At 38.3% G+C, this 20,526-nt stretch overlaps 1 protein-coding gene and 2 non-coding genes across 3 annotated transcripts in view; 2 read left to right on the top strand and 1 right to left on the bottom strand.

The window, feature by feature from the left end:
• LOC140225261 (glucose dehydrogenase [FAD, quinone]-like) overlaps positions 1 to 20,526 on the bottom strand; it is a 46,181-nt gene that overhangs the window by 16,002 nt on the left and 9,653 nt on the right. Inside the window, exons 2-3 of the mRNA XM_072303523.1 lie at positions 17,000 to 17,271; positions 4,831 to 4,993 (exon numbers count right to left, since the gene is read on the bottom strand). Of these exons, the coding sequence (XP_072159624.1) occupies positions 4,831 to 4,993; positions 17,000 to 17,271 (435 nt within the window). The remainder of the gene's footprint in view (positions 1 to 4,830; positions 4,994 to 16,999; positions 17,272 to 20,526) is intronic.
• TRNAA-AGC (transfer RNA alanine (anticodon AGC)) lies at positions 6,539 to 6,611 on the top strand. The gene has a single exon. It is a non-coding gene; the product is annotated as a tRNA-Ala (tRNA).
• TRNAA-AGC (transfer RNA alanine (anticodon AGC)) lies at positions 12,365 to 12,437 on the top strand. The gene has a single exon. It is a non-coding gene; the product is annotated as a tRNA-Ala (tRNA).

Raw genomic sequence — 20,526 nt, forward strand, 5'->3', positions numbered from 1 at the left:
CATTTGCTCTCTAGAATTGGGTTCGAGTCAAAACAAATTTTGCCCGAAAAATATTTTCAATCATGCCTTCTTAACCATCTGTCACATCTTCAATTGTCAGGGAATTTCGCCAAAGTGTGTTAGGAAAAGCAGGGAAACGTCAGGGAATTTTATTTTCTAAATCCTGTGGCAACTCTGTACAGATTCAGTTTCAACCGTCGTGATATCGAGGGGATGCATCACGGTAAAATAAATGGAGCTCTTGCATATGTCAAGGCCTTTAAGAGCCCTGTTTTGGCGGACTGCAACGGGTGCGGCCATGACGGAACTCGGTTTTCCGAATCATGATGAAAAGTTCTGTCGATTTTGAAAACGTCATCCATTTCCAAGTTAGATACAAAAAAAACGGCAACCTCCCGGTCTATGACTTATCATGGGAAAAACTCAGGCATCAAGTCAAACTCAGTTTTGGGGCCGATGAAAGCCTGATCTTCACCTTCATATTTTGGCTTAAAGCCTGCTGTGCCTAATTTTTAAGTAGTACATTGCATTGAAGCCTCAATGTATTGTATTTTTGTCCATTACACAATTTTGTCTAACTTTGCCGTTTTCTCTCTTGTTTCAGGTATGAGATTAAGCGTACTTGTGCTGTAAATCTGTGAGTTTTCTTAATTGAACCCGCAAAAATTTGCATGCTCCTGATTTTAGTGAATTGAAAAATGTATTCTCACTTGGACGTATTCCTATCTAACGGAACTAAGCGACATAGGGGGAAGGTAGAGGGGGGCTTGGATTGGCGGCGGAAACGGGCATCGGCATTCTGCTAGTTCCGTCCTATACTTGCAATGTTTTAGGTAGATTTCGAAGAAATATCTACCTATTGCAGACGGTACGACCTCGTAATTTTCCGGAATTTTCGCTCAAGGAGCATCGATCCTGAAGCCCTGAGTTGAAAAATGTGGGTCATAAAAAAAGTAATTAATATATATATATATATATATATATATATATTATATATATATATATATATATATAAACTGGGATCTAACGAACCTTTGCGACCGTTTTTTTCCGGAACTATCCGTACGATCAAAACGAAACTATGCATGGTTCTTCACTGCTATGAGGTCTAGATCAAGTTTCCTTTTTCGTGAAAATCGGTCCACCCCTTATCCGGAAAATCTCGAGTCCCAAGGGGGATGATTTTTCAAACTCGTCCGATCTTGATCAAAGATACGTCAAAAAACTCGTCTCGTCGTGGCCTTCAAAACAACCTATCTTCACCTACCCTCTAAAACCACCCCTTATCCGGAAAATCTCAAGTCCAAAGGGGGATGATTTTTCAAACTCGTCCGATCTTGGTCGGTGATACGTCAAAAAACTCGTCTCGTCGTGGCCTTCAAAACAACCTATATTCACCTACCCTCTAAAACCACCCCTTATCCGGAAAATCTCAAGTCCAAAGGGGGATGATTTTTCAAACTCGTCCGATCTTGGTCGTCGATACGTCAAAAAACTCGTCTCGTCGTGGCCTTCAAAACGACCTATATTCACCTACCCTCTAAAACCACCCCTTATCCTGAAAATCTCAAGTCCAAAGGGGAATGATTTTTCAAACTCGTCCGATCTTGGTCGGTGATACGTCAAAAAACTCGTCTCGTCGTGGCCTTCAAAACGACCTATATTCACCTACCCTCTAAAATCACTCCTTATCCGGAAAATCTCAAGTTCAAGGGGGACGATTTTCCGACCTGTCAGGCTCATTAGGCGCTATTGTTTTCATAGAAACGATTAGTCGAAATCTACCTTTCGTTTCCACTGTGGCTGGAAAGCGTTTTTTTCCATGGCGCTTAGTTCCGTTCGACAGAACGCGCTATCCGGGATTCTAAATTCCTCCAAAGGAACTCGAATTGGCGCTTAGTTCCGTTTGACAGAAATACGTCCACTTGTGAAAGTTCTACTAATGTGACGTATGGCGACTTTGAAGCAAGTATTACATAAAAAACATAACTTCTACGATCCAAAGATTACTTGCCCGGTATCGATGCAGCGAAGCTCACTGAGAAATGTTGTTACATGTTATTTGGGGAAAAAACAAGAAACTCTGCTTTTTACGAATGAATGATGCTATATACTCTCAAGAAAGAATATAGCTACTTCCTTGCATAAGCAGAACGCGCCATTAATGTAATATGAATGTAGTGCATGTAATTCGATTTTGTTTTTTTTTCTCGATGCGATGTATCTTACGTCGTTCTGACGCAAAATATAGAGCGTCCGTCAGATTACCTTAAAAAGTACCTTATTGGTACACATAGAAGTGCTTTGCGAGTTCGTGCCTCGCGCCATCGCGCCTTCAATTTTGCAGATACAACTGGAACATCCATCAAACACGAATAGTGGTATCTCAGCGCCGTCATCAACGTGCATCCTCTTCTTGCTCTATTTCCATATTGTGTTGGTTCCGTTCGTCTTATTTGTAGTTGTGCTTCAAAGGCTAGTTGTGAGAAACACAGCCAATGATAGGAAATAATTTATCGAGCCTTGTTTTTCAACTTTCCTCTCAAATTTAAGCGACCCCTCACTAGCGGCATAGAGCAGAACATTGTGAGTTCACGTCTCGCGCTATCGCGCCTTCAATTTTGAGGACGCAACGCGGACATCCATAAAGCACGAATAGTTGTATCTCTACGCCGTCATCAACGCGCGACCTTTCTGTCATATCATTGACACGCGTTGAGGTGAATCTTATGTTTGAAAATTGAGAAAAGTTCAGCTTGAGTTTGCTTAAAATATGCTATGATGTGTTCGAATCAATAATCATTTGAAACAAAAAGTGAAAACTTGTTTAAATGTCTCTCAAGGGCTGTAAATGGCGCATCTCGGAAAATTGGTATTTTGGCGAGAGTTGTGTCGTGTCAGGGAAGTTTTTTTCTTCTTATTCTTTTTTTTCGACGACTATCCCTAAAAATTACAAGGTCTGATCGACCCGTAAGTAGATGCATCGATTTTGATAGTTTTCGAAATATTATCATAATATAACAGTATTATTATTATTTCGACTATCTCCTCTGAGGAAGTTACAGATGGCGGATTAAGATGGAGTGGGGGGGTGGAAAGCAGCAGTATGTAAAACTTCAAAGGTGAAAATTTTCAGAAAAGTATCTCTTACCGCCAAAAAAAAAACAGACAATACTTATGTAATACTTCGAAAAAATATCAAAATCAATGTACCTAATTACGGGTCACTTTGGCCCGACTTGGGACTTTGCGTATGATAAAAGTTTAATACATCTCAGGGTTATGCAATTGTTTTGTGATAATCGGCAACGCGGATTAGGGTAAATTAATCGGTGCATTATTTAATCTAGAGGAACGAAGTTGATAGGGGGGCGACTGGCGCCAGAAATTTCTGCCAAATATCTTCACACATGTAGAAACCCCTCCTAGGCACGTTGAAAATGTAATTAACTCCCAAAATTTAGTTATCACCCTTTTGGTCTAAGCCACATCCGGTAAGAAAAATTCGGATGGTCTTTTCCTGAGTACGTTGTGCAAGTTTAAGTTTCGATGGGTAGGTGTGAACTCCTAGACTGACCACACTTAAATGGTGAATTCCTAGACGGCTGAAATCATGGAATTGTAAATCACTTTTTCCATCAAAACGCGACAACTATCCCTGACTTTTTGATAAACTTTATCTTATTGTTTGTTTTTCTCAATTATATGACACTATCAAAGCGAGACACATGCGTAAAAAATACCGTTGAGATGAGACTCATCAAAAGATGAGAACAGAACAAGTCTCTCGAACTCACACGGCTCTTTGATACCACTATTCGTGCTTTATGGATGTGCTTGAAGTATCATAAAAATTGAAGGCGAAATGAGACGTTTTGTTTTGACTCCGGTTTTGTGCTGCGCTTAAGGCTTAAAGTCGACCTTTTATCATTACAACAAGACAATCATTCTGGTATGTGAGCATATCAACGGCAAAACTACAAAACTTTGCAACTCACTCTGCGATGTTGCTAATTTCCCGTCGTATTTTTATTTTCCGAAATATTACTAACCGTGCCAAATACAGTCCAGTCGTTAGGTGTTTTTATGCGGTTTGAAAAGCGGAACCTTTTTTCGACCGGATTTCTCACTCATGGAGGGTCCTAAACGATAATCCCCCCCACCCCAATTAAAAGACTCCCCCCGAAACCCCCAAAATCTAAAAAAGGGCAGACAATCGACGATTATTTTATGGGTTTGACCGATAGCTCGGAGTCGGTTAATATTCCGGGTATTTGGATGGTACTTACTTGAAAGGAGATAAAATTGCGGCTACTTTCAATTCGATTGCATTTTGCAGTAAGGAACCACTATCTCTGGCCCTTCCATAAAAGCACCTTTCTGCATAGGTAAACCAATGGCATTTATGTTCTTTCTAAAATGAGCCAAAAATCGTGGTTCCTTTTTGCAAAATGTGGTCAAATTCAACCCGAAATTTCTCGGTTGTAAAATGTGCTTAGAGCCCGATACCAGTTGGACTGCATTTTGCAATTTGGATTCTGGCTCATTTGAAAAAACACTTACGTGCAGAGGGAAACTAATGGCACATACGTTGTTTTTTAACCCGGCCGGAAGTTATAGCTCCTAATTGCAAAATGTAGTCCAATTCGGCAACCCTGTGCTCGTTTATTTCGGCTTTATGGAGGAATTCACACGGATGAGTCTAGGAATTTGTTTTTGAATATTCGCGTCTAGGAGTTTTTATGACCAGACTATGAATTTACCGGTCCCCTCCTGTGCCTGCGATATTGCGTATTGCGTATTTATAAGTGAAATTCGTTGAGTTCTCACCTCGGGGCCAGGCGCATCTGCCACCCTTCATACCCAAGCACCCGTTGGCCTGCGGCTCCGGCGTGTAATTCCAGTTGATGGCGTCTGTCAACTGGAGAAACGATGTCGCCAGCGGAATGTCGAACAAGTAGTTCTCGTTTCGTCCAGCCTCGATCAACAGTACCTGAAATCACACAACATATTCCTTGCTGTAAAATGTCATCCTCTGTTAGATTAGAAATTAATAGAACGCCTTGCCAAAAATTGCAACTTTTCACTAATATCATACCAAAGTATACGACACAAACTAATTGCGGTGGACGCACGGGTCGTAAGACGGTATGTTGGAGTTTTTTAGCCAACGTGCGTGAAATTCAGCCTAAAGCTGATATCTCACTACAGACGTGCTATCTGCGCTGCACTGAGGATTGGCCCAACAAGGCCAAAACGCGTTGCAGTTGCCTTCCTGAATGGTTGTTACTAGTGTTGCACCAAACAGCGTATCTCTTTGAGGGAAAATTGTGCATGTGTGTGAGCTTTTTTCCTCTGTAGTGAGATATCAGCTTTAAGCTGAACTTTTTACGCACGATGGCTAAAAACTCCAACAGAAACTATACGACGGAGAAGAAAAAGGGTTGAACTATTCTTCTTTCATAACATTTAAAATGAAAAATTAACTCCAGTTCATTTTTGGATCCCTGCATATAATTTGTTGGTCTTCATCTTTTGGCAAGAGAATGTGATGTGCTCATTGAGAGTAAGATTAGACTCGCTCATAATGGATGCGTGTTCGATACACCGCACCAATTAGACATTCCATCGCTGAGATAGTATCGATATCGATTGGTTCAAAATATAAAAATAGCCTCAAAAGTCAAATGAGTTATCTGTAGGAACCGGTTTTCGTGATTGATTTTTGATCCTTATGAATATTGCAAGGCAATGAACAGTGATATTTCAAGGAATTTATTCTTTTTCAGCTTCTAATATTGAACCATCATCGAATACGATCCATTCATTTGTACTTTCTCACTCCCCTCGCGGGCACAGTAAGTATTGTCATCTTCCAAGAAAAAGAAGGAAAAAAAAGTTGAAATTTCATCATTTCTACATATTTTAATTATTTTTGGCATTGTGATCTGGCTCCTCTCCAGGTAATTCGTTTAAAAAGAAGTTTGACTGACACTCCTTGTTAAAAGTAACTTCAAATCCATGTCCTGAACACCAATTGTATAGCTTTCAATTTGATTTGTTAGTGGAGGCAAGTGTGATGTGTACGAAGTACGAATCTTAAATCTTCCCAAATCTCTTTCCACTCCAAGATTTTTACGAGTGCAGTCAATTCGCTCTTGCATTCGGTGCATTCCGCGTGCACCGTTGCACCGCGCCACGCGTCATGACGTCACGGACCGCTCCGGCTCCGGAGGACCGAACCCTCACGGGTGCCCCCCCCCCCCTCCTCGGCCGCGCTCCTTGGCCCCGCCCCACTCCATTCATAACTCGGTTACTCGGTCATCAGCCGGCGCCCTTTTGCCGCCTTTTTTTCCGCGTCCGTTGACACGCTCGGCCCGGCGCTGACTCAGCTCGATCTGGTTTCGAACGAGTGAACTAAATATCAAGGTAACGTAAATGATTTTTGCCGCCAGCGGTGCAGCTCTCTTTGTGAGTCGCACTTTTACTTCTTGTGATCGGTGATTTTATATTGGTGTTTGCGTGTTTGATGCTAATTGGGGGCGTAGCTCAAATGGTAGAGCGCTCGCTTAGCATGCGAGAGGTACCGGGATCGATACCCGGCGCCTCCACTATCCAAATTTTGCGTCCCCATTATCAGGGAAGAAAAATGATTCCACGACCATAGCATTCCCCCCGAAATTAGGCAAGATTTTGTACAAAAAATTGTCGAATAGCATTCATAAAATGTTCTGACGAGATCTCCCGGCAAAATTTTTAGAGTTTAAAGTGAAAATATTTTCAAAATATATTGAAAATATTTTCAAATTATGTTGAAAATACTTTCAAAATATGTTGAAAATATTTTCAAAATAGGATGAAAATATTTTCAAAATATGTTGAAAATATTTTCGAAATATGTTGAACATATTCGGATAATGCAGACAAGATTTGGATACTCCCCGGGAAGAAATATCTAAATGTTTTGAAAATATTTTAGACCTTTTTTTTCAAAAATTGTAAGGAATATGTTTTTTAACAGTTTCAAAAATATTTCGGCGCACATTGGATGCGATTTTGCGGTATTCTCCTAAGCCTGCCTGCCCGCCCGCAGTTTTAAATTTTTTCATCCATTTCCACGTGGTTCTTTTTTATTTTATGCCTTTCGGATTAATACGTATTCTCGGTATTCTCTCTGTACGGTCAATTAAAAGTCTCAAAAAGGGAATGAATACCAACACCAAAGTAAAATTGTATTTTGAACTTATTTTTAAAGAGATTTGTATGTACGGGCTGGGCCCAGCCCAGCATCCTTTAAAATTGTTTGTAAGGGGCCTTTACCGTACAAAATAGATGGAATATTTTGTACTTTGTTGCTAATAAACAAGTATTAACAAGGAGGAAAAGCAAAGTAACAGAAAAAAAGACACGAGAAGAAGAAGAAGAAAATCCATGTATCAATTATATAAGCCTATTAAGTGTCATTTGTTCGGTCTCGGCCACTTTACGATAGCTGGACCAGTACATTAAATAATCAACTCTTCAATTAATAGTATCGTAATAGAATTCATGCGTGTATTTTGATAGCATGAATGCGAACTCAGCAGCGAAGTCTTGGCGCGGCGCGGCGTCTAGAGATAAAATGTTGCACACACGTCGTGTAGAAAGATCCATGAAAATTCTCTGATACAGAAAACTGAAAAGGAGATGAAGTGAAAGAAGAAAGACGAGGACAAATGAGGAGGGAGGAGAAGAAACAGGGACGAGTAAAATGGAAAAATCCGAATCTGCCGTTGATTGTGAGTCTTGTTCAATCATTATACGGAGTCAGAAGGTATGGAATGTGCAGAGAAGCAAAACAACCCACAGAACCTGATTGGGTAGTTTACGGAGACTTACATGCGTATAAAGTATTTTAACGGCACGCCCCAGCGCTCTGCGACACGAAATTGCCACTTTTGGTCATTTTACAAGAGAGAATGACATCTTATTTTATCTTGAGTGCGCTGAGAAAAAGCTATGACTTATAAACCATATGGAACACCACTAATAGTGGTAAAAAAACATATAGTAGTTGGTTGGTTACGCTGATTTTTTAAGGGCGGTCCGGAAGTACTGAAAAAATGCGGAAATTTCGAAAGAAAGTCCGGATTTTTTTCCATTACTGTTGCAATTTGAGCGAGAATTTCAAATTTTCGACATTTTTCGAATTTCGTCAAATGGAGGTACTGAGAAAGTACTGAAATTTTCTTTTGAGGAGGTACTGAATTTGATGGGAATGTACTGAAAAAGCACTGTAAAAGTAATGATTTTTGGCCAGCCTGTTTTAGTATACGCCCTGTATATTCCTCTTAAAATAATATTTTCTGTTTAAATAATATATTCCTTTTAAGGTAATCTTAATCCTAATCCGTCGGTTCACTATTTGTAATTTTATCTCACAGCGTGTCATAAATGGAACATCACTCATGATTTACTCCCGAGCTCAAATTGGAAAGAATGCGGCAGTAGCCGCTTATTAACGGACCACTGAAGTGTGTGTGGCACAAGTTCAGTGTGAACCACCTCCGTGTGAAATTTCAAGTATAATTAAAAGACAAACTAATTGGAGCTATAAAAAATTCGTCAGGTTGACCTAGGTTAGGTGTCAAGACGGTTGTCTGATCGCTCCGAATAAAGCAGCCATTAAAAATCGAGAGTTGTCAGGTTTTGTGTACGTGTAGAAGTCGAATGTAATCACATGGAGTGGCAACACAATTTTTTGTAGCCAACTTGATTTCGGTTGCCGAATATTTAATCAGAATCGATTTTTTAACCCATCAAAAATGGACGGTTCCTCTTTTAAGTTTTTTTCGATTTTAATTGATAATTTTTTCAATATAGACCGCGGAAAACCGAACTAATTGTTCTAATTTTTTTTTTTTTTTTTTTTTTTTTTTGCAAAATCAAACTAATATTAATGCCCTCATATATTTTATAGGAAGTTCCATTGCTGAATCAGGGTCTCCAGTGTGTGATACAAAATCGCGTTTTGATAAGTAAACATGCCAGGTCAGACGAAGAGAGAAAGTCTCGTAAAATTTTACACAGTACGGTCTGATAAAATTTATTTATATCTAACTTTATATTCTTTCTTATTTGAACGTGTATCTTACCTTCAACTGGTGGCTCCTGTTCATAATCAGTAATAAATAATATTAAGTAAAGTAAATTAGAATTAAATTCAAGGTATCGATCTCCATAGAGATTTATTGCAAAATTCACCATACATACAGTGAAACCACATTTTTAAAAAAGAAATTGATATCATTTGGATTGCTGTCACAATTAATTGTGCAACTGTGGGTATCTTGTGCAAAAAAATTCCTGAAAATTTGTTCAATTTCGATTTCTAAGCTAAGAAATGTTTTCTAAACCTGTTTTTACTATATGCCTCACCTAATATATTGTAAACAAAGAGGTTGCAAAATCTTGGTAAAATTTCAATGTTATTAGGTCCTTTCCGCAAAAAAACAGTCCAAGTATATAACGACTTAATCATTCTCGGTTCCAAAATGTTCTTGTTTAATTTAAAGACAATAATCACGTAATCGAGAATCCTCAATTCTTCACTCTTTCAATTACGGTTTACCTTAAACACCATTCATTGCCTGCATATATTTTCTCTCTGAATACAGAAATAAACTTCGCAATATAACGGAGTTTTTTTTCCAAAGTTTCCAAAATTCTTCGATAAGCGACCTACGGTAAATTAGATGGTATACTATTTGCTCTTTCAAATTCTTAGAAAAATTGGCAACTTGAAATTACTTTCAATAAACGTCAAGGCTGGTCGAAAACCGGCTAGTTGAGGAGACAAAAAAAACTATTTTTTACTCGATTATCAAAACAAATAACGTGTCGCCCTCAACCATAGACTGGATTTCTGAGAACCTCTAAATGCTTATTAGTCTTATAGGGTTCGGTCAGCAAGTTTGTAGCTCGATTTAAGGTTTAAGACATTCCGTGCACGATCGCAAGTTCCAATCCTCATTAATTTTATATCTTTTAAGATCGTTGCGAAAAATTCTCAATTCTGGAGGTGTATTCCACTATAAGTGTATATTGGACTACATATTGCAATAAGAAACGGCATATTTTTGGCATTTTGGCTCATTTACGGAACGTTGTCCGTGCCATTAATATCCCTAAAAAGATAGATGATCCAGAAATATTAGTTTCGTTTAGCAAAATGTAGTCCAATCGACCGTAAACTCATATCTATACAACCGTGCTAAGGGAAAACGCCGTATGAACATTCGAGAGTAGCCAAATTTCCCTGGATAAAGCCGTATTTTTAAGGAAAGTCGTGCATTTTTTTTCTCGAGGTGTACAGACATGTTAGATTAAATCGCGAACAAAATTGTTAGAAGAATTTGCAGGAACATATTCGCAATCTCCCAGTAATTCGGTTTTTATTTAAGGAAATATGGCAACGTCTAAAGGTTCATACGGCGTTTTTCTCCAGTACGGCAGTGTAGTAATAAGAACTTCGACTATTTCCTGGAGGGAACGTTCGGCAATGGAATCTTCTAAGAGCAATAGAGCTAGGTTCCACATTTTTTCTATCGATCAATGATGTACATCAATATATAGTTTCCAGAAAATGGAAATTTTAAGAAAGTAAAGTGCAATCAAATTACTAATCATCTAGTGTATTCTTATTTTTAAACTTTTTGGTGTTAGGTAGACACTTAGTAATATCGAGGCTTAAGCCGAAAACCGGCTTAAACGTGATCTCTGGCTTTTTTCGTAGAATTCGGCAACTTGAACGATTTTTACAGATGCCCTAAGGCGGAGGGTGTCAAAAAAATCCTTCTTTGCACTTTATTATTCTATGCATTATACGTTTTCTCACGATACGATTTGATTTAAGGCTGAGCCTTGTCGTCCGTCAAACTCTATGCTTTCCTCGGCTCAAGTAAAACATAAAAATGAGCTACATCCGGCACGCGGGACCATTCTCTCTGGCATATTTTAGGGAAAAAAAACTTATACGCCTCTCGTTTTCCTATGCAGATAGGTGCTGTGATGGAAAAGTGGGTCCTTCTTCTGAAATGAAGTTACGTCGATTAAGGCTACACTATGCACGATTGGGTATTAATATTTCTGGCTCATTTTAGAAACAACGTTTGTGCCATTACTTTCCTCACCCAGATAGGAGCTTTTATTGAGTACACCGAGAAAAAAGGGAAGTTGATTTAACATTCTGGATGTAAAAACAGTGTGAGAGAACTTATAGAATGCTGAATTACCCGCTACAGCAGTTACCTCAGCAATGCCAAGATGTAAAACTAACTACTGTGGCGGGTAATTCAGTATGTTATAAGTTCTCGCACACTTTTTTTACACCAAATATGTTAAATTAACCTCACTTTTTTGCGGTGTAACTTACGATACTACAAAGTTCCGTATTGCAAAATATAGTTCGTTTAGCCGATTGACGAAACAACGAAAAAGGAGAATTTAAAGAAGGGAAACACCGAAAAAAAAAGGGAAGTTGATTTAACATTCTGGATGTAAAAACAGTGTGAGAGAACTTATAAAATGCTGAATTACCCGCTACAGCAGTTACCTCAGCAATGCCAAGATGTAAAACTAACTACTGTGGCGGGTAATTCGGTATGATATAAGTTCTCGCACACTTTTTTTACAAATATGTTAAATTATTAACCTCACTTTTTTTGATTGATTTAACATTCTGGATGTAAAAACAGTGTGAGAGAACTTATAAATGCTGATTACCCGCTACAGCAGTTACCTCAGCAATGCCAAGATGTAAAACTACACTGTGGCGGGTAATTCAGTATGTTTATAAGTTCTCGCACACTTTTTTTACACCAAATATGTTAAATTATTAACCTCACTTTTTTTTCCGTATTCCAAAATACAGTTCGTTTAGCCGATTGACAAAACAACGAAAAAGGAGAATTTAAAGAAGGCAAACACCGAAAAAAAAGGGAAGTTGATTTAACATTCTGGATGTAAAAACAGTGTGAGAGAACTTATAAATGCTGAATTACCCGCTACAGCAGTTACCTCAGCAATGCCAAGATGTAAAACTAACTACTGTGGCGGGTAATTCGGTATGATATAAGTTCTCGCGCACTTTTTTTACACCAAATATGTTAAATTATTAACCTCACTTTTTTTTCCGTATTCCAAAATATAGTTCGTTTAGCCGATTGACGAAACAACGAAAAAGGAGAATTTGAAGAAGGGAAATCCGCACGTGCTTCGCACGTGTCAATGTTTACATGCCATCTATGCCTTCGTAGCTAGTGTTACTTGCTCTCGTATACAGCGGCGGCGCTAGCATCGCGTATTTCGGCCCCTTTCCTCAACCGGGGGCGTAGCTCAAATGGTAGAGCGCTCGCTTAGCATGCGAGAGGTACCGGGATCGATACCCGGCGCCTCCACTTACTTTTTACTCCGATTTTTCGACAATTTTCTTGAAATTTTTGTTCCTCTCATCAATAGACCCACTTTAGGATGAAACTAATGCAATCTATGAATTACTAATTACTATGAATTAAGTTAATTAAGTTAATTACTATGAAGTTATTTTATTTTTAAATTTATGCTGTTTCCTTATAGTATATTTTCATTTTTCCTTATTTTTTATCTTTTGCTTTGTTTGGTGATTATTTATGAAATTATTATAAAAATGTAGGATTTTATCTAGTGCACAAATCAGTATTTCGGTCCCCGTACTCACGATACCATTGCTTGTTTTTCTCTATTTTATAATTTAAGTTACTTTTTTTAAATGTATGATACACATTTGATTTTGTTAATAGTTCGTTTTTCACCTTGTCGCATCTCTCTTCCGTGAAGTTAATCATATTTAAAATTCTATTATACTTTTTTTTTATGTATTATTTTTTTTATATCACATAATTATCTCTTTTTGACCTACCAAACATTTCCATTCTTACTCTATCCGTTTCCCTTGTAGTATGAAAGCTTATTTGTGGATCTGTTCTGTTATTGGCACCCTATTTTTATTTTTTCAATTTTAATTTTTATTTTTTTGAATCCCTGGCAATATGCTTCTACTTTCCCAATAGTTCTCGTGAAAAATTAAACGATCTTAAGATTATAAACAAGGAAGGATTGATTAATAGACCATCTACTTCATTAAAGGGGAACCAAAGGTAACAGTGTGATCATAATATTTCAATAATACCCGCCCGGCAAAATTACGTTGTGGCAACGTTGCCAAAACGTTGCAATTTCGCCATTTACGTATTCGGGCAACGTTGTGGTAACGTTGCCACAACGTGTAATTTTGTCAGCTTGCATGAACGTAATTGGCAATGTGTCTGCAATGTGTTTTAGCAACATAATGGGAATGTTGCAAAAATACGTTTTAGCAACATAATGGGAATGTTGCAAAAATACGGTGAAAAAATTTCGGTGATTTATTTTAGGAGTACTCTGCATTTTTACTCCTAGAATTCAATGTGGACCGCAGAGAAGCGTTTCTTAGGCACCCGAAATTCACTCTAAGTCCGATAGTAGCCGCGCTCCGCCCGGGTTCCCAAGCGGGCTCCCATCGAAGTACCAACTACGCCCGACGTTGCTGAACTTCAGTGATCGCCCGTGTGTCGCTGCCACTCAGCTACGGACGCTCGCGTGATAGAGTTTGGTTATTTAGCATTAATAAACATCCCTAGATCTGGTTCAATGATAGAAAGCAATGATATTCTTGCATTTCTGTGCATAATTCTACAACGAAGGATACTGAACATAATATTAGGAAGATCAAGTTTTTAAAAAAAAAGGAGTATGAAAAAAAAATTAAAAAAGAATTGAATAAATATATTCATTTTATATAAATAAAATTATTATTATTTTAATTATTTATTTAATTATATTATAATTATTTTTTATTATTATAATTATTTGGTATTTTTATTTTGTATTAAATTATTTTCTAATTATTTATATTTATTTTTTTATTTTATTTTTTATTTTTAAATTATTTTTTTATTTTTTTAATTTTATCTTCATTTGTATATTTTTATTGTTAATTTTTTTATTTTTTGAATTATCTATCAATTAATTTTTGTTTATTTTTGTATATACATATACATATTTTTGCGACATTGTATGAGGGCGCATTCCCTTATATTGATTGGAGAAAATCATCTGTTGAGAAACAACAGAAAGGAGAACACCTGAAACAGTGGAAAAGTGTCCCCTCCGATTTGCAGCACAGCATCTGCTTGACCTCATATCTGAGTTCTACGACCAAAATTACACAGGGATTGATACCTCACATGACACTATATGCGCATTTTAAAAAACCGAAATCCCAGAGGCCTTATTATGGCCGCCATTTTGAAATTTAGGCATTTTGGGGGGTGTTCCGGGGTCGGACCGTGGTAAACTTTTGGTATGTTGTTCAGGAGGACCTACTGATGACGTTTACATAGGAAAAGTTTGTTAAGCAATTTGTTCCGGGTCAAATCGTGTTTCTCCCTGACTAATAATGTTTAACGACGTTGTCACAATATATCTAAGAAATATTTATTGAAACGTTTTTTAATAATGTTCCAGAAACATTTCTAAAAACGTTTTGAAAATATTGTCTAAAATATAATTTCAGGCAACATTGCTGAAACATTGCTTAAACGTTGCTGCTTTACCTTTACAAAGCAATATCATCAAAAATGTTGCCTTGCAACGTGGACGTACACATTGCTCCCTTGCCGGGCGGGTTAATAAGCTGAGCGCTAGAATGGCTCTTTCTGTTGGTAACGTGGGTGACATCGAGAAAACTTTAGACTAATCTTTCATGCGTACGTGTTGGTATCTTAAAGCGCCCCTCAGCGTATTTTGGGACATAAAATCGCCGTAAAGCATTTTAAATTTTGTCAGAAGTGCCAACTAACAGTCGAAATGAGAAGGGATGCCGTATGCATTATTTTTGAACGGATTCAACCATAATCAGACTCGATGCATTTCAAATCGCGTTTTTCCTTTCTTCCCTATTTTTTGGACGAAAACTGATCAACATAATGCCATAGAATTGTCTTTGAATTGAATATATTTCTGAAATTTCAAATTATATTAACGCTTGGTATTCTGAAAATGGGGGGGGATGTATCGAAAGATGAGAAATTGGGGGAAATTAGGTAACTACTGATGCTGTTTAGCTAATTCTAAATAAATCCGTATTTTTAATTGAGGACAACGCACTTTAATTCGCAGTTTATTTCAACATAGAGCAACTATTTTAGCTCCCAGAAGTTCAAATCTCATTTCAACCAAATCAAAAGAACTTCGAAAAAATTGCACTAATTCATGGCCTAGCTGGCAGTCTACTTGATCGCGCCGATTTCTCTTGATCGCCGTTCGTTTTGACTACAAGCAACTATTTTAACTCCCCGGAGATCAAATTGCATACCCACCGAACCGAAGGAACTCAGACAAACTACACCAATTCATAGTTTAGCTGCCAGTCTACTTGATCTCGCTGATTTTCTTTGGTCGCCGTTCGTTTTGACCACAAGCAACTATTTTAACTCCCCGGAGATCAAATTGCATACCCACCGAAGCGAAGGAACTCAGACAAATTACACCAATTCATAGCTTAGCTGCCAGTCTACTTGATCTCGCTGATTTTCTTTGATCGCCGTTCGTTTCGACTGCAAGCAACTATTTTAACTCCCCGAAGATCAAATTGCATACCCACCGAAGCGAAGGAAATATGACTTAACACGCTAATTCATGACCCAGTAATCTACTCGCGCCGACTTTCGGTGATCGCCGTTCGTTTCGATTTCGAGCAACTATTTTAACTCCCCGGAGATCAAATTACATATGCAAGGAATTGAAGGAACTTCGGAAGAATCCTGTAATTTTCAAAATTTGATTATCTGTTTCGGTTTCAAATTTTGACTATCTGCCTTTGTTTCGAAGTTTAACTATCTGCTGAGGCATGTGATTAAATGATTAATTCAACTAATTGGCTGCTATGTATTTGTATGATAACAATTTTTTTTCTTAAAAATGTCTCTTTCCTGCAACTATTTCAGGAGATGAAATTGCACATGCAACGGAATTAAGATAATTTCGGATGAATGCTGTAATGTTCAAATCTTGACTATCTGTTCCGGTTTCAAAGTTTGACTATCTGCCCTTGTTTCAAAGTTTGACTATCTACCCTTGTTTCAAAGTTTGATTATCTGCCCTTGTTTTGAACTTTTATTATCTGCTGAGACATGTAATTAATTGCGTAATGTAAATAATTGGCTGCCACCAGTGTTCGAAACTCACCTTCGAGTATTAGGAGCCATGTGCCGCACCAAGCCCGATTTTTAGGCGCCATTGAAGATTTTTAAGGGCCAAATTGACTTTTTGCCCATATTATTACGGCGCATTTAGTAATAAGTCAGACGCAAGATGTTTTCGTAACAGAACTAGTAAGTAGCTGTAACTTTGGGAAGACAAATGCACTAAAAGTGAAATCGTGAAGAATAGAGAAAGCTTTCACTTAATTGTAGTGCTGAAAATTCTGAGTTTTTTTTAATTCAAATAGATTTGTTTTTCTTTCTTTATGAGACTTCCTATAAAAATCCAGATTTTCAGGGGGCAATTTTTAGGGGCCACGTTGGCGCAGAGCCTTCATTTTTCAGGCGCCATGGCCGATTTTTTAGGCGAATTCGGCGCATTGGTGCCTGTGAATTTCGAACACTGGATAAAAAACACATGGGATCTAGAGTCCAGACTCTTAAAAACATCGACAAGAAAAAATACTCTTGATTCAATCAGATTTAAGCTTAAATCAAGAACCAAGCCTCTTAGTTTAGGCGGATTTCCTTTTGATTTAAGCTTAAATCTGATTGAATCAAGAGTATTTTTTCTTGTCAATGTTTTCAAGAGTCTGGACTCTAGATCCAATGTGTTTTTCCAGTGCATATTTTTACGATACCTTTATTTAAAAAAATGTTGAATATGAAATTGTACGCACCTTCCAATCGGGTATCTCGGAAAGCCGGCTAGCCATGACGCAGCCCGCGGATCCAGCCCCGATGATGATGAAATCGTAGGCGGATAAAATCCTCCTCGTCTCGGGGGGCTCGGAGCGGTAGAACCTCTCGCCGTCCAAAAACACGGCCCCGAGACCCTCGAACAGCCGCAGCTGTTCTTGCGACTCGTTCGGCCCGTACTGGCCCATCGAGAACCCATTCTCGAAGGAGCATAGTGTCAGGATCCCGAGGGCCACCTCCAGAAACAGTTTGCCTGTGGATGAACGGAACCATTATTATTATTATTCATTCAAAGTAGGGTATCCAGCAAATATAGCGGATCCAGAGATGAATATGTTGCATGTGTGAGGAATTTGCAGTTTGACTATTGATTTTTATGTGAAAGATCGCGAGAAACACGATGGAGCATTGCGCCAAATAGTGCGGTTAGCATGAATCTCGTATAAGCGCCTACAAGACGGCATGAATACTTCACGCATTGCGCAAACGCCACGGTGCGGTGCGGGGTGCGCGCTTCGCTTCAATCCTTCAATGTTCGTAATTTCTCGATGTCAGACCTGCCGCCCGCGGTGAACACAAATCTATAGATGACCCATTCTGCTGTGCTAGGGAAGAACGCCCTATGAGCCTCCAGGCGTTGCCAAATTTTCTTCTATAAAATACGAATTTCCTGGTAAACATAAGTATTTTTCCTCAAATTTTTCTGATAATTTTGCCCGCAATGGAGATGTTGCATGTGTGAGGAATTTGCGATTTGACTATAGATTCTTATGTAAAAGTTCGCGAGAAACACGATGGTGCCATCGGTTTTCTCTGAAATCAACTTCCAAGCTCAAAAAAAGCTCTCAAGTTAAGGCCAAAATACAGGGGATATCCCACGCTATCCTGAGAGTCTACCTCTACATCAAGACAAACTCTCCATGCAAAGATAGGGAGCAAATACATTGACAGGGCTGCCACTTTATTTGGGGACTCCAAAACTGAAAACACGGCAACCCTGCTAATGTATTTGCTCCCTATCTTTGCATGGAGAGTTTGTTTTGATGTAGAAGTGGACTCTCGGGATAGCGTGGGATATCCCCTCCATTTTGGCCTCAATGTGAGAGCTTTTATTGAGCTTGAGAGTTGATTTCAGAGAAAATCAGTGGCACCATCGTGTTTGTCGCGAACTTTTACATAAGAATCAACAGTCAAATCGCAAATTCCTCATACATGCAACACATCTCCATTGTCAATGGTGGATTCCTTCCATTGAAACCTATGATAAATAATCGATTCTCGTCGGAGCACCTGGCTCCTCCAAGAATCGATACATGTCCATAGGTTTAAATGGAGGAAAACAGTGTCGCCAGTTTGCTGGATCCGCCGATGTCCAATGGAGAATTTGCAGGAGCCTGAGCTTTGATGAGATTCGCGTTTGAGTAGAGCGACTGAGAGAACTAAACACGAGGATACCTTTGGTTCATAAATTGAACAATTATTGGAGGAGATATAAAAAAATGATAGAATTTGTTAGAACACAAAAACATTTCACATACATACGATACATACGCACATTAGGATACATTTTGTGTTTAAAGGGAAAATCCGTAACCGTCCGTATCCGTAAGCCATTTTCTATAAAAATAACCTTTTTTTTCTCTTGCTGAAGTTTGCAATAGGCCCATTGAAAACTCGGCAACTCGGAAAAATGAAAATTTTCAGGAGACACACGTGAAGGTGAAGGAGTTGGTATGCGAAAAAGCTTTCAACTTGTCAAGGATATTCATAAACAAGTATATTTATCTCAAATCAATAGTACTAGTTGAAATGCGCATCCTTTTAGAATCGGCTCATCCCATATTTAGCGTCTGATCAGCCGTAACTGTAACAATTATTATCGTGAGGTGGCGCGGAAATCGCTCTTGGCGCAGTCTAATGACGTCAGAAACAGAGCATGCGACTTCGCTTTAAATCCGAGCCTGCAATTAATTGAGAAATAAAAGCTCTAATCTTTCCCCGGTTGCCGAATGTCCTACTAATTAGTTTTCTTGTCCTCTCGGAGCGGAAATCCAAGGTGATCCTCCACAAACTGGCAACACCTCTCCTAAAGATCTGTATTACAGACGGCCAAAGTTCCGAGACCTTGACGAGTGTCAATTGGACGTCGTTTAAAAAAAGCGATCCATGTACTCGAGAATATTTGAATAAAATATGCGTCTCTTACGGCGGGAAAAAGGTTTTTCTAAAATTCAATTCTCCGAAAATACTCGTATTTCCTAGAATTACAATGAGCCTTACAAAGTTTTTGAAAAATCCGAGAGGGGTCTATTTTCAAAGGAAGTTTTAGAAAACCACGCATCTTTTGTAGCTATGTATTTTTTTTTGTGTGTTGCGCTATATGCGTAAAGAGACCGCATGACAAAACCTCGAAAATTTAGTCTTTTGACATATTTTCAAGAGGATCTCTGAGCTAAGTTTAAAAAAAAGACCCGAAAATGATTTTCTTAATCTTTTTTCTGTATCACGATGATCCAGGGTTCACTGAAAAAAAAAAAAAAAAAAAAACACATTGGATCTAGAGTCGAGACTCTTGAAAACATTGACAAGAAAAAATAGTCTTGATTCGATCGGATTTTTCCTTGAATCAAAACGAAATCCGCTCAAATTAAGAGGCTTGTCTCTTGATTTAAGCTCGAGTCTGATTGAATCAAGAGTACTTTTTCCTGTCGATGTTTTTAAGAGTCTAGACTCCAGATCCAATGTGTTTTTTTCCAGTGTTAGAATGCTTGATCACGTAGTTTGTGATTTATTTGTTAAAAAATGTTTAAGTTTCCGATGGTTATAGGCGCAGATAATCGGAAATTCTGGAGTATACACATATGCCGTTTTTTGTTGTTTTAAGACGTCTTGTGTCAGAGAGAAGTCTTAAATTTCAGAGGTTAGTCACATTGCTCTTGCTTCAGGCGGTATGAGGGTCGTCAATAGGACCTATTTTAGTAACTCATTTTCTCGCAGAAAAGCGTCTCCAAGAGGTCATCGCTTTTACCCCTTTCAATGTGATTTTGCGGGTCCCACTTAGCAAGAAATGGACGTATTTATGCTAAAAGGACGTATGTACATAGGTTTTTCTTATACGACATAGTTCCTTTTAGCATAAATACGTCCAAATGAGGGTGCGATTGTAAAAAAAACCAGTCCGCGCATTTCCTCAGGATATGGTGAATAATTGTTAGACCTGCGCTGCCAATTATAGAGAATTTTTTGTGTTGCTCAGGAAGCACGCGTGCCGCAAAATCTCGTCCAAGCAATGTGAATTTGGTGCCGTGTTGCCATGCTTGCGGACGCAAACAAATTATTTTAATTACCCCACGAAAATGAACATACTTTTGGCACAAATATTCGTGAGAATATATCTGCAAAAGCAGGAATAATGATTGTAAATAGGGTACTAAAAAAAATAATTTAACTCTCTTAACAGGCATCCTGCTAGCCAGGCTTGATTAGGGTACTTCATCGAACTACCCCT

This window comes from Bemisia tabaci, chromosome 8 (assembly GCF_918797505.1).
Source record: "Bemisia tabaci chromosome 8, PGI_BMITA_v3".
Taxonomy (NCBI): domain Eukaryota; kingdom Metazoa; phylum Arthropoda; class Insecta; order Hemiptera; family Aleyrodidae; genus Bemisia; species Bemisia tabaci.